Genomic DNA, 14052 nt, shown 5'->3' with positions numbered 1-14052 from the left:
TAAAGAAATAAAGTAAAACTGAAGGCAACCTCAGCTTTTTTTTTTTTTTTGCTATATGTTTTACAGAAAACAGTCCGGATGTATCCCTTCCAGATCCATAGCATTGCTCTCTCTACCTTTGCCTCCCTCATTGGCCCCTTTGGAGGTTTTTTTGCAAGTGGATTCAAACGGGCCTTTAAAATTAAGGTAGGAGAACCTCCCATACTTTTTCCATCTTTCTTCTCCCCAACAATGAGGCCAGTCAGGCTTTCTGAATCCATTTGGCCTTCATATTATATGTTGAACTTAACTGGGGTATTCAAAGTTTACAGTTGTTCAAAGATTACAGTTGTTCAGGAAATGGAATTTTGCAACTGGCCACCTAATTTCTCTATATTTTTAAAAGTTCCTTTGTCATAAGCCTCATTATGTCCATCTGTTTTTGCCCTCTGCTAGGGATGAGGACAAATGCTTAGTTTTTTCTATACTGGGGACTAGTTGTGCATGTGGTTAGGTGATTACTGTGTTGAGTTTAGATTCACAAACTCTCTCCTTAACTCTGATAGGACTTTGCCAACACCATCCCTGGCCATGGAGGTATTATGGACCGCTTTGACTGCCAGTACCTGATGGCTACTTTTGTTAATGTCTACATTGCCAGTTTTATCAGGTAACACAGCTTTCCTCATGCATACAGTGGAGGTTCTTTGAATTTGGTTGTCCAGTTTGCTCTTGCAGCATTGAGTTTTTAGGATGTCATATATTTCCCCATTCAACTATGAGCATGTAGCCAAATATGAATTTTGGGATTCACCATGCTACTCCTTCCACGCTATTTGTGTGATGAGTATTGAATTTAGTGCAACAGATAATAAGCTGTTGGGCATAATTAGCTTATAAAAGTGCCTTTGGCCATGATTTAGTTTCTTTTTTTCTGATTTTTCTTTCAGGGGACCTAATCCAAGTAAGCTGATTCAGCAGTTTTTGACTTTGCGTCCAGATCAGCAGCTTCACATCTTCAACACATTAAAGGCTCACCTCATTGACAAAGGGATGTTGACTGCCAGCACTGAAGACCAGGGGGCATCCTAGAAAGAGGACAGTAGGATCAGAACTGAGCTCTAGGGCAAGTCTTCAAGTCAATCCCAGCTTGTGTGACTTTTAAGACCATTACAAGACCTCATTTCACTGTTTTCCTTTTCTGTAGAATTTGTTTTTTGTGTGCTGTGGGTTTTCAAGAACAATTATCTATCTATACATACACATATACTTCGTGTGTGTGTATTTATATGATATGACTAAGTACGTAAATCAGAGTTTTGAGTTGGAAAGCAATCACAGGAATTAAACCTCTGTGGGTTTAAACAAAATAAAACATAAAACCCATAACACTGGGGGCATCTGTTCCAAAGGTTGTTCTGGTGGATCTAGGCCCTTTAAATTTAACAGTCCCTCTGTCCTATCTGTTTGGAGAGCAGAGCTGCCAACTATGGGCTGATGGCCAGAGTAGAGAGTAAACTTTACCCACTGCCTGTAACAGCCTTTCTAGCAAGACTAAAACTCATACACAGCCCAGATTACTTTGTAGTCACAGAAAGTTTTCACCACAAACCCTTTTCGAGTTCCAGCATCAATTCTGGAATGAAAACAAAGTTGTCTTTTACTGTGGAAGGAAAACATGGTGTCTGACAAATGCTTATTTATTGAAAAAGCATCTTAACGAGATGACATTTCATATAAGAAATACTATTTTGAGAGAGCATTATCATAATTTGATTTTCACTTTTGCTTCAGTGCACCTTAGAAGATGTCTTTGTTGTAATTAAAAGCAAACAAGAAACCATGAAACATGAAAAGTGATTTAAAAATAAAGTTGGATGGGGGGGAAATGCCCCCACAGTAGTATTTCCCCTGTCTACAGGAGAGCATACCTAGCTTAATGTACAGAGTTCTCACATAATTAGTCACAAGCCCTAGCTGGAATAGCATAGCTGGTTCTGTCACTCTTCAGGGATCATGTCACTCATGTCTGTCTGCTGTATTTAAGCTGGAGACTTGATGCTGCTGAATCATTTTTGTTGATTTTGTGTTTTTCTTTGAGCAGAGAGTAGGGCGGGATTGGCTTTTAGCCTGTGGGCTCTTTGCTTTATCTTTTACTTGGTTGACTTAAATTGTACTTATTGCACTAGTGGTGTCTGTGTAAATATTCACCTATTTGTTAACTACTATATTTCTCATTTAAATGGAATCCTGCTGCAAACCCAGTCTGAGTCCTTGAGAACCTTTGTAAAGTTCAAAATACATTGATGGTTAAATGCAGAATCAAATCTCTGTCATTGATAATGTCCCCCTACTTTGGCTTTTCCCACAGGTCTTTAAAAAAAAAGTTGTGATCTTTTTTTCTCCTTGAGTATAGGATGAACTTGACAGAGGAGACGAGCTCTCCACGTCCCTGGAGATACATCCAGGACAAGAGGAGTGATTCTGAAGAGAGAGAACTTGGTAGTCTGGTGGACATTGTTCAGATCACACTGTGCCAGTATGATCCGCTTTCTCTGTTGAAAATGGAGATATGTAATTTAATATGACATAATTTCTTTGGCACCTTGGTCTGTCTAGCTGGTCTTTTACTAGCCTTGTTACCTTTCTGTCCTCATTAGGCTAAAACCACTGGGTGGCACAGGCCAAACCTTTTGCTGGAGAAGTGGTGGGTATTAGTGGGGGGGGAGGGGAAGCTGACTTACAGTTGTAACCCCTTCATGTGTGTGGAATAGAAGCAAATTTGGGGGGGGGTTGAGAGAGAGAGAGAGAGAGAGAGGAAGCACATCAGTATACTTTGGTGGTTGCTACAATGTTTGCCTCTTTTCTTTTTTCTTTAGTACCAGGGCCTCCTTGTGAGGTAGGCTGGTACAATAGAAGGGGGGTTTGGGAGTCAGAAGACTTGTGTTCTAGCTCTGACTTTGTCACTTTCTAGTGTCTGATTTGTAGAAAATGATTTAGCTTGCCTGTGATTCAGTTTCTTCACCTGTAAAATGAGAGGCTTGGAGTAGGTGATCTCTAAGGTTCCTTCTAGCCCTAAATGCTCTGATTCTGGCTGGGCAGAGATAAAATAGTAAAGGTCACTTTTGTTACTGAGTTATTTCCTGGTATCCCAAAATAAACTTATTCAGAGCCTAAAACCCTAAGGAGAAAATCAACAATGAATGCTTGGCTTTCATGTTAAAATGATATCTATCTAGTCTGAGAATCAGACTTAAATCATTCTGGATTTGGTGTATTGGCTGGCATTCCTTCAGTGATGGAGCTTCATTTAAAATTGGAAGAAGGAAACTGGAATGCTACCTACCCCTAAGAAGACTGTGTTGAAAGAATCTTAATAAGAGAAGGGAGTCTGAGGACCTAAGTGATGGTGGCGCAATTAAGTGACCTTTTCCTTTGTCAGTAAAATCACAGTCTACCTTGGACAAGGAGGCCATTTTGACTGTACTTGGGGATCCCAGGTATGGGAAGTATCAACTCTTAGATGAAAATTAAGGTCACGGCACAGCTGTTGAGGATGGCAAAAGTATAGGTAATCAACTTCTGACTGAAATGAAGCTTCTAGATTTTCTGTAGAGACATGTTGTTTTTTCCTTCTACTCTCGCACTTTCTGTCAGAGTCACTAGCAAGCAACTTGGTTTGAGGTTGGTTTGAATTTCATATTTATCTTCAAAAGATATGTGATTTCAGTAGTGTGAGTGTTCACCCCCTCATCCCCATAGATCCCATATCTTCAGCATCTTAGAAGATGAAAATTTTCAGCTAGGCAACTCATATAGCAGCTCACCTCTTGGCCAGCCTTCGGTGGAGTCTCACTGAATTTAGCTAGTCTTGAACTTAACTGGTCTTGGGATGACTGATGTGCAGTCTGTGGCTAGATCTTAATTCAGAGATTTTTTCAGCTTTTTAGGTAGGACCTGCCAGAGTTTACAATGCATTGGCATGTATAGTGCTTGGGAGCCCAGTTACTCCCATAGCTTGATGATGTGTTGCATTTCTCCTTTGCTTGTTTCCCTTGTTTGTGCCCTGACAGTAGGGTTTATAAGAGAAGTTATCAAAAGTCAGGCAAGCCAGAAAGAGAAAGACTGCACAGTCTGGATCATTCTTATAGGATTATCAGTTCCAGAATATTTGGAATTGGGCTGTCTTTGAGCATTAGTCTTCCTTTGGTATACACTTCTTCCCTCCTTTCCAAGATCAGGAAACAACCTGCTGTTTCCAGACTGAAGAGTAAAGTCAGATTTAGGCTTGGAAATAGCATTGTGTGGGTAGCATCCTCTAAGTGTAGAGGGTAAAGGAACCAGCTGAATGAGTTATTACACACCAAGGAGCTTCCAGGAGTTAACCATTAAAAATCTGGGCAGGGTGCTAAGTCACATTTGACAGCATATTAACATCTCATAAATTTCTCTTGCTAAGTGTCTTTGTAACCTAATATCATATTCTTTGTACATAACTGTACCATTTCCATCCCTTCCTCCTGACTGCAGAATATCTAAAAGGTCTGGGAAAGGCACATTTCCATTTCAAGACAGTAAATATTGCTTTAAGAAAAATAATCCTGACACATATTTATATGTTATTTTTTGCTTGTCTTCAAATTTCAGGCATTTTAAGTAGCTACTGAGGGGTACAGTGGGTAGAAGTTGAACTTGGAGCCAGGAAGACCTGAGTTTAAATTGTGCTTCAGACACTTCCTAGCTGTGTGACTGTGGGCAAGTCATTTCATATCTCCAGGTCTCAGCTTCTCATCTATAAAATGGGGATAATAATAGCACCTACCTCACAGGGTTATTGAGATAATATTTATAAAGTGCTTTGCAAACCTTAAAGTGCAATAAAAATGCTAGCTATTATTGATAGTGTGGCCATATTTAAATATATCTACTTCTGGTATTAATACAAGTATATCTTATAGATTTTCTTAAAATAAAAAAGTGGATCTTTTATTTTCAAAATTTATTTTGAATAAGCATTTATTTTCTCTTCTTCCTCCTCCTCCCTTATTACAAAAAGGAAAAACAACATTCTTGTCACAAATATGCATAGTCAAACAAAACAAATCTCCTCATTAGCTGTATCTAAGAAGCATATGTCTCACACTGCATCTTGATTCATAGATCTTTTTTAAGTGCATCTTTAGCTCACAAATAATTGGAGGTGTCCCCTCTGTTAGGCTCATGGTGGAATGAAGTTTTGAGTTCCTGAAGGCTCTGTCCATAGAGCACAAACTCTGCCAAGTCCCACTAACCTGGCAAGGGTTCAAATAGAAGCTTAGAGATAGACTTGTGTGTTAATCTGAGAACAAACTTAAGTCTGAGTTTGGCCACAGGATGATGAACTTTTCAATCGGTATCTCAGGAGGACCATTTACTATGGTGTAAAGAGAGGTGGTAATTTACCTAAGTTGAGGGACTATCTGCACCAAAGAAGTATATTTATTGTACCCTTCTCATTGGTATCCACCTATTTTTTTTCTGTCCTTCATGCTGTAATTGACTTCAGTTGAGCAAGGAAAAAAAAAAACAATCCACCAACTGAAAGCATCTAAAATGTATTAAAATAAAAGCTCATGAAACTATGAGGTGGGTTACAATTCTGAAGTGGTTAGCTTGTTGGCTAGAGTACCATTGGACTGAGGCCAGACACCCTCCCTAATCGTAGCTTTTGTTTACAACAGGCAAGAAGTTGTAGAGGACCCATCCAAACCCATCATTACTACTGCAAAACCAGTCCAAGTGTATTGGCCCTGTTGAGGGTACACATATAATAATGTGTCATAATGATGACAGGCCACAATTGTCCAACACTTTCTGGTTTACAAAATGCTCTCCTGGCATTAAAAGCCCACCAAGTATTATTACCCTGATTTTACATACGAGGAGACTGAACCTCAGGAATGAAGTGACTTGTTTTTGGCTAGATGAAGAGTCACAAGTAGACTTCAGACCTAATCAAAGGAGAAAGGACTACAGACTGGAGGTTTGGTAAGAAGAGATAAGTTGGTCTGGCTAGGGCAGGCAAAAAAAGAAAAAGGAGAAGGCTTCTGGTGTTAGTAAAGAGCTCTAAACACATTGAAGTGTGCATTAATGGCCTGCTGATCTATGTCCTTTGAGATTCTGTTGACTGCAGACACGAAGAACTTGGGCAGTTGTAGGAACACAGCAGCAGTTCTATGGCCTGTCGGTTGTACATCAAAGGTATGTTCTCAGTGATCCTCTTTGGAAGCTGAAGCTCTTCTTTGAGTGAAATGAGAGGAAGCTTAAATGATTCTTTCTGCTTATCAAAATCAGTTTCGAGACCAGGGTTGTAAAGCTGGGAGTGGATAGAGAGGACTTCAAGATAGGATGCCTTGCATTCACGTCTGGTTTTGTGAGCCCTAGGCAGTTCACTTTACCCCTCAGTGCCCCAGACAGCTCTGTAAATTGCAGAGAAAGTATCAATTCCTACTGATAGAGGGAGTTTTCTTGCCCTGGCATTTCTTATACCAAGGAGATCACAGATCCTGTCTTCAACTGCTGTTATAGCATAGCTAGACATGTGCATGTGTGGTCAGATGGAGAAAAGTCCCAGCTTGGTAGGCAGGAGACCTTTCTTCTTGTCCGGACTCTGCTTTAGGCACTGTGGCTTTAGGTAAGTCAGTTAACTTGATATGGCTTCTTCTTTTGTAAAATGATGTTGCTAATACCTACCCTACGAATTTCATAGGTTTTAGTAATCTAAAAGATGAAAAAGCAGATGTGAAAACTGTTTACAGAGTTCTATGAAGGAAAGAAGTTATTTGGCAGTTTTGAATTAAAAGGATTCATTTACAGAAGAACAAAGTGTTGTTACTGCAAACAAAGTAGTGGGGCCTTTAGAGATCCTTGACTCATTCTCTTACTGGTCTAAACCTTGAATTGGAACTATTTTAAAAAACATTTGTGAAGTGACTAGAGGGTGCCAGGCAGATGGTTAGATTCGTGTTCATCCTATTCCTTAGCATGTTCCCAGAATTGGGACCATGATATTGATCTGACCTAGTGAGACCCTTCTTTGATCTGTAAAAGATGCGTGTTTTCCTCGGCATAGAAGGCTTCTCCACCAATTCTGGTCATGCCCCTTCGGCACTGTAGCTGACAACTCTTTATCAACTGCTGGGACCAGTTCATTGTCCTTGTGCCGAGCTTCTGGTGATAAGCCTTGTGGGGCCTAGGCAGACTGGCCCTCAGACATCAGGCTATTGCTGAGATTGTCTGGCTTAGCCAGACCTGCCGAGCAGAGCTTGTACTGTGCTGACATGGTCTCAAGGTACCCACAGCCACTTCCACACTGCAGTGAGGAGGAACTCAGTGGAGTGTGCTTGCTGTCTGTGTTTGAAAATGTCGTCACTCTTGTATCATGTATCATATCTGGGCTTTCACAGTAACGCATGCGACTTGGGGAAATTACAAAATGTCTTTGGGGAAGCATTATTCACTGGCAGTAGAAAGTGGTCCTTGTACCCCACTCCGTTAGGGGTTCTAAATCACTGCCTCCTCTTATTCCCCCCCTCTACAATATAGACAGTTGGCAGGGAAAGGAGATCTATAATAAGCATTTATGTTGTGCTTTAAAATTAGCAGAGCCCTCTACATAATTATCTCATTTGATTCTCACAATCTTGTGAGGTTGGTGGTATTGTTATCATCCCCAGATGGGATAACAGGCTGAGAGAGGTTCAGCTAGTAAATGTTTGAGGCAGGATTTGAGCCCAGGTCTTCCTGACTCAAAGAGTAGGGCTTTTGTCACTACACCGTTGCTGCCGGTGTTGGTTGGGGAAACTCTTGCTGTAATTCCCTGCAGTAGTGATGCTTCTGAACACTTGGCCAGAGTTATTAACACCTTTTTAGTTACTGCCATTTGTCAGACAGCATCCCTCTTGAGCCACTGACCAGTCTTCAGAATTATTTTCACATTTACCACTAGGTATAAAGACAGACAAAATTTTTTTAGGCAAAACATCAGTAAGTAGTGTAGATACTTGAAGAGCTACTTGACAAAACAACAGGGCAGAATTTTGCTGAATTTCTAATCAGAGGAATTAATTTTATCAGATTAATTAGTGAGAAAAGTCTGGGAAATGTGTTCTTGGTTGCCATTAGGTAAGAGGTACGGTGCTTAGATTTGTCTTTGCTTTGGGGAACTTTTTCATGGAACAAGCAAACCTTCTCTTTTACAAGTAAGACACTTTTGGTGGTGATCCATTCTTATGATCTAACATCATCAGCTCCCAGAAGTCTCCAGGTTTCACCTGCTGATGGGGAACCCTGGGCAGACACTTATGTTCAACAGGGTTTCCGACATCCTCCTCATAGCTGATAAGTTTCCTATGGCCATCTCCATATGTCCTAATTAAGGATTCTTTCACCTTTTCCCTGTCCTTAGTACTTGGAAGTCACCAACCACCAGTGAGTGCACTGATTTACTTACAGGCTTTAGTTGCCATTTTGTCCACTACTAGGTGTGATAAAATCTTAGCTCAATTCAATGCAATAGACATTAGGTACCTACTGTGTGTTAGGATCTGGAGACACAAGGACAGAAAATGGTTCTTGTCCTCAAAGAGCTTATATTTTCCTGGAGAAAAGGATATGACAAGTTAGCAAATAAGCTAAGTAGAATGCTATTGGGGTGAGAGGTCTAGACCAGAGCTTCTTAAACTTTTTCCATTCTTGACCCCTTCAGTGCTTCTTAAACTGTGGGTCGAGCACTGGAATCTAGACAAAATGCTTTGAGAAAATATGACTATGGAAAAAACACTTTCAGATGGAGACTTAAGGGAAGGAAGATGGAGAAGATGGTGTCTGAGGTGTTAAACTGTTGTTAATCACCTCATTCTTAAAATGGAGTTTGGTGCTACAAGACCTTCATTTCCTTGGAGGTTTGAGGCCTTGACAGATGCAAAGGTCTAAGCCCCTTGTATGAGATCAGCCCTTTGCCCTTCTGCATCCTATCTGATTTCCTCTTTTCCTTTGATTTCTAAAAGATATAAAGCCAGTAGTACTTTTGTGAACACAATGCACTGAATACAATGTTTTTTACTAGCCCATTCTATCCAATAGTCTTTTTAAGAATGTAGAGTCAAGTCACTGACATCTTCACAGATTCAAAGAAGGAAAGGGAACTTGGTCATTTAGTCCAACCTCTTCATTTAGTAGAAGGGGAAATTGAGAACCCAGGCAAGGGAATGACTTGCCCAAGATTGCCCGAGACATTAGTGTCAGAGCCAGGTCTGACTTCCATTCTGGTCTTCTTCTCATTACACTACACTGTGCTCTTGAGTGCCAAGTCTGATGCTTTGTGCCTCAGTTGAAATGCCAGCTCAGTAAAGTGGAAAGGAAGAAGACATTTCTCAGCAGTTAACTCCTCCAGGCTATTCTTGGTGTAAAGTCTGGACAGAAGCTTACCCATTTAATGTTTCTGTCCTCCCATCAGATTTGGACTTAGCTTTGCTGAAGTAGTGTTCTCTGTGGGTAAGCGAACCTTTCTTTTCATTCAACTTATACCAAATCACCCTGTTCTAAGGAGGCAGCTTTAGTTTTACAAGAGGGTGGTGTCTGAATACACACTGGGGCAAACCTATTTCTCTGAAGCCAGTGGAGGGAGCTGACAAAGTTGGGCTTTACCTTGACTTTAAATGTTAGATTTGAGTAGGTTAGTGCAAGAAGGGCCCAGTAGACCCTTGTATGAACTAGATCAAATGGGGAGCATGAAATTTTGACCAGATAGACCCTAGCAAGTTAGTGTCTTATTTAGGCTTTCGCCAAAAACACCTGCTCCATGCCATTCTAAGATGCTTCAGCAACGTAGCACCGGCAGTTCCTGGTTTGTTTGGGGGTTTTTTTTGTCTTTTAATTGTGATTTGGCATTTTGCAGCATCGTGGGGTAGAGGCAGTAGGAGTTGATCTGAATAACAATGAGTTTTGAACCAAAAGAAAAAAAGCTCCCATGCCCCTCAAAAGACCTTTTCTTATCTACACCTCTCCTCCTCCCTCTCCCCCCCAAGAACTCTCCCTCACCACCATTTTTTTCCTTCAGTATTTCAGTGGAGCCGCTATCCTTTCAGTGTAGGGACTGTCTCTGCTAGTATAGATTGTAGCCCTGGAGCAATTGAACACAAAAATGGTAAAGCCATATTTGAAAATAACTTTCATGTTTTCATTTTGATTTTGGAAGAAACTTCTGTAGGTTGAATTTTGGAGGGCTCTTAGAAGCTGGCAAGAAAAGTCTCTGCAAGGTTTGTTTAAATCATGCTGATGGAGTGTAAATGTTTTTGGTCTCTGCTAGTATAGATTGTAGTCTATCTGTGCAGTATGGTGTAATGCATAATGTTGGACTTAAGAGTTGGAAAGACCCGGGTTTAAATCCCACCTTAGACACTCACCAGCTCGTTGACCATGGGCAAATCACTTAGCCTCTCTAGCCTTAGTTTCCTCATTTATAAAATGAGGGGGTTGGATTCACGACCTCTAATATCCCTTCCAATTCTAAAATTAGAATTCTGTTTAAGAAATTTTTGTCCATTTTAAAGGAGTGCGGTGGGGAGAAGGGGGAGAGGGAAGAGATGGCTAAATCTTCCATGGAGGATCTGGCCCTGTGAAATATACATATATGTATTTTTAAAAATAAAAACTAAACCAAGTATTTCAGCTTCTTGAAATGTTATCTTTAAGATAATAATTCACATTTCTGTAGCATTGTAGGATTTCTTCCCAACAACAGGAGTGAGGGAAGTAGGATTATTTTTCCAGTAGATGTCTTGCCTAAGAAACACACTATGGGGATTCTGGCCTTGAACCCTTTGATTTGATTCTTGTCCAGAGAAGCAGATGGTTAATCCTGGGGCAGGGAAGAGATTCCTTTTTGACTTCAGGGGAGAAAAGGAAGTGGCTGGATGACTCCCCAGTGAGGGATGGGAGGGCAGTGAGGATGGTGCTTTTCACCTGGTATTCTCAGAAGGGGTCTGTGAACAGCACCTGATGATGAAAGTCACAGATTTTGGAGCAGCTCTTGGACAAGAGGTTCTATCAAGTCCCCAAGCAAGTTGAAGTATTCAAATCATCCTCTCAGGCTGAGAGGTAATTGGGGATTCATGGTGATTGACAGCTAGGAACCCAACCAGACATCATCTTCGTTATTACTTAGAAGAGTGTGATGATTTTAGAGTGAATGAGGAGGAGAAAATGTGAATGAGGGTCTGTTTTCACAGAGGTGGTTAGTAGGAATAGGATTTGGGGAGTTGGAGCTCAGTGCCTGAGACTTTTGCCAAGATGGCACAAATTCTTTGTAGATCCCATTTTATTAGAGGAAAAACACTTGAGAAGGCTTGTTTTAGAAATATTTTAATTTGAAGACCCCCGATTCAGGTGGTTCTTAACTCTGGGCCTGGGGAGTGTTTCTACAGTGGCCTTGAAGGCAGATTATGCTGAAGCATTTTAGTCTTCATGTTCCCAAGAAGGTACTTCAAATGGGAAAGATTATCACCTCAACAACACCCAGAGGATTGAGGTCAGCTTCAGTGCTCCAAGTAATAAGCTACACTTACTCAGCAGGTCATTTGCCAGACTTGATAGTTTTTGTTTATTGAGATGGACCTCGGGGCAGTTTTGTGCTTTAGTTTCCCTCCCTCCCCTTTCTGTTCTCTGGCACACTTCAGAAAGAGTAATTCAGGCCAGGCCTCTTTTTTTCTTTGCAGAGAGGGCAAATTAGAAGGCTAGCAGACTAGTAAACATCCTGAAAGCTGGTTTACACTCATACCTGTTCATGTTAAATGTTTTGTGTGATGGTTCTCAAACACCATATGAAAAAGAACCAGATTGCTTTGGTAAACTTTATGTAATGCTAATTTATTACAGCTGGGAATGGGCAGAGGTAGAACCCAAATGGTACCAGAATAATGAGGAAGCCAGGCCAGAGGCAATAGAGTGTGGTACAAAGAACACGACCTGGGCATTGGAATCCTGGCTCTGATTCTAGGCTGTTCACGCTTTGTTCTAAGGGCCTTCTTGTTGGGGTAGGAAGTTGTCTCAGGGTCCAGGCCAGCAGGTATGTGAAAAGTGGATACCATTTGTGAATAATAGAATGTTGGGAGCCATAATTCATTGAGATGAATTGGAATGCTATAGATTATCTCTTCCATGAATCAAGGCCTATACCAAACGGTTGTTTAATGCTGGTTATCTCCTAGCCCATTCCAAAGCAAGTATGGAACAAGAGATGGACCTCTAGACTATTTTGAAGCATACTTAAATGGGCAGACAATCATCAGTATAACCCACTTCCAACCCTGGTAACAAGACGTAACTGGAAGATGCCACCCAATGCTGTGGATATCATCTTCCTTCCCTGCAATGACAGGTTTTAAGTGAAAGGGAGTTTACAAAAAGTAGGACCCTGAAGTGATGAGTGATATCTGTGGCCATGGGGACTCTGGGGTCCGTGTTTTGGCTCTTCTGCTCTTGCCTCTCCCTCTCTGGTCTGGGCAGATCACCTCCAATCTGAAGACTGCTCTTCTGCCTCTTCCATATGGGGTCCTGTACTTCCTCAGCATGGTGGTGTGAGATTTAACTTAGTAGTCTCCTGAATTACACTTTCATCTGCATGAAAACATTAGGTTTCAGCTAGGCCTGCCCCGTGTATAACTCTGCAGTGGCTCTTGTGTTCCTGTGATGGCTTTCGAGCCATCCTTTGTAGATGCTGCTGTTTGATTGTCTAACTTGTCATTCCCCCAGACTGATGTGTTTGGTACCCAGCTTATCTTTCTCTGTGCACTGTTTGATCAATGTTTAACAAGCCCTGTAAAGTCACTTCTAATTTTTTTTAACTGAATGTCAGAATGTGATATATTGTATATTTTAAAGTACTTACCTTATTTATGTACCTGTATGTTACTGTTATATAAATAAATATCTCTATCTATTACATTTTGGGTCCTGTCCTTTATGTGGTAGGAGTGAGGAGCAGGGCCAAGGGTAATATGTGCTAGGCCAGACACACCAAATTCTGTTATGTTATTGATTCTTTTAAGGAATCCATTAGAAGTTTCATTTTGGGCAAGTTTCTTCTCACCCTATCCGCCGTCTGTTGGGAAACCAGAGCCTGCCAATTGTAGGCATCTTGCTATCTGTTCTACTGCCATTCATGAAACATCCCCTCATGCCTTCTCCTCTTTCCCACCTGGATTTCTCAATTCTTGCTCTTGCTGTGGAAGCAGGAATCCATACTATGTGTTGCTCTTGGAAAGGGTGAGACAATTGCTGTCCTATAGCTCCCCATGCCATCTCTTGTAGATCAAAGCTCCCTTTCCTGGTATCCACTCCCTAATGTGTTCTATCCTCTTATGAGAATATTGGTAGTAATATCTAGACACCAGACTATCAAGGACTATCTTTGTATCTGCAGTGTCTAGCATAGCTCCTATAGTAGGTGCCTAATAAATGATTTCAATTAATTCATTCTCTCCAGACCTCAGTCTGCCCCTCTATAAAGGCACATAGTGGCACATAGTAGGCACTTAAAAATGGTTGATTGATTATAAGATAATGAAAGTATTCTCTGCCTCTTCACAGGTATGGGATGGGTATGGGGGTGGAGAGGGAAAGAGGTTGAGATGGAGACAGCCTGGTGTAGATGGAGAAGAGCCTTGCCTGGGGCATAAGGAAATGTAGTTCTAATCCCATTTGAAGATGTTAATAACTCAGATATCTCTAGCACTTTTTTTGGGTTGTCATTCTTGCTCATTCGTTTTAGTCCTGTCCAACTCTTTGTGACCCCATTTGGGGTTTTCTTGGCAAAGATATTGGAGTGGTTTGCCATTTCCTTCTCTAGGTCATTTTGCAGTTGAGGAGACTGAGGCAAACAGGGTTAAGTGACTAGCCCAGAGTCATACGGCTAGTAAGTGTCTGAGGCTAGATTTGAACTCAGGAAGATGAGTCTTCCTGACTCCAAGCACTCTATACACTGAGCCACCTAACTGTCTGCCTGGCATATAGCAAGTGCTTGATAAATGTTTA

At 41.1% G+C, this 14052-nt stretch overlaps 1 protein-coding gene and 1 long non-coding RNA gene across 2 annotated transcripts in view; one reads left to right on the top strand and one right to left on the bottom strand.

The window, feature by feature from the left end:
* CDS2 (CDP-diacylglycerol synthase 2) overlaps nt 1-12961 on the top strand; it is an 85320-nt gene extending 72359 nt beyond the window's left edge. Inside the window, exons 12-14 of the mRNA XM_020985364.2 lie at nt 67-186; nt 546-649; nt 930-12961. Coding sequence (XP_020841023.1) covers nt 67-186; nt 546-649; nt 930-1071 — 366 coding nt within the window. The 3' untranslated portion in view covers nt 1072-12961. The remainder of the gene's footprint in view (nt 1-66; nt 187-545; nt 650-929) is intronic.
* LOC144455799 (uncharacterized) overlaps nt 163-14052 on the bottom strand; it is a 29326-nt gene continuing 15436 nt past the window's right edge. Inside the window, exon 2 of the long non-coding RNA XR_013484576.1 lies at nt 163-2534. This is a non-coding gene — a long non-coding RNA (uncharacterized LOC144455799). The remainder of the gene's footprint in view (nt 2535-14052) is intronic.

The sequence above is a fragment of the Phascolarctos cinereus genome, unplaced genomic scaffold (genome assembly GCF_003287225.1).
Source record: "Phascolarctos cinereus isolate Bilbo 61053 unplaced genomic scaffold, phaCin_HiC Scaffold_2;HRSCAF=192, whole genome shotgun sequence".
Lineage (NCBI taxonomy): Eukaryota > Metazoa > Chordata > Mammalia > Diprotodontia > Phascolarctidae > Phascolarctos > Phascolarctos cinereus.
The sequence above is the reverse complement of the archived record's forward strand: the minus strand, read 5'-3'. Positions and strand labels throughout refer to the sequence as shown.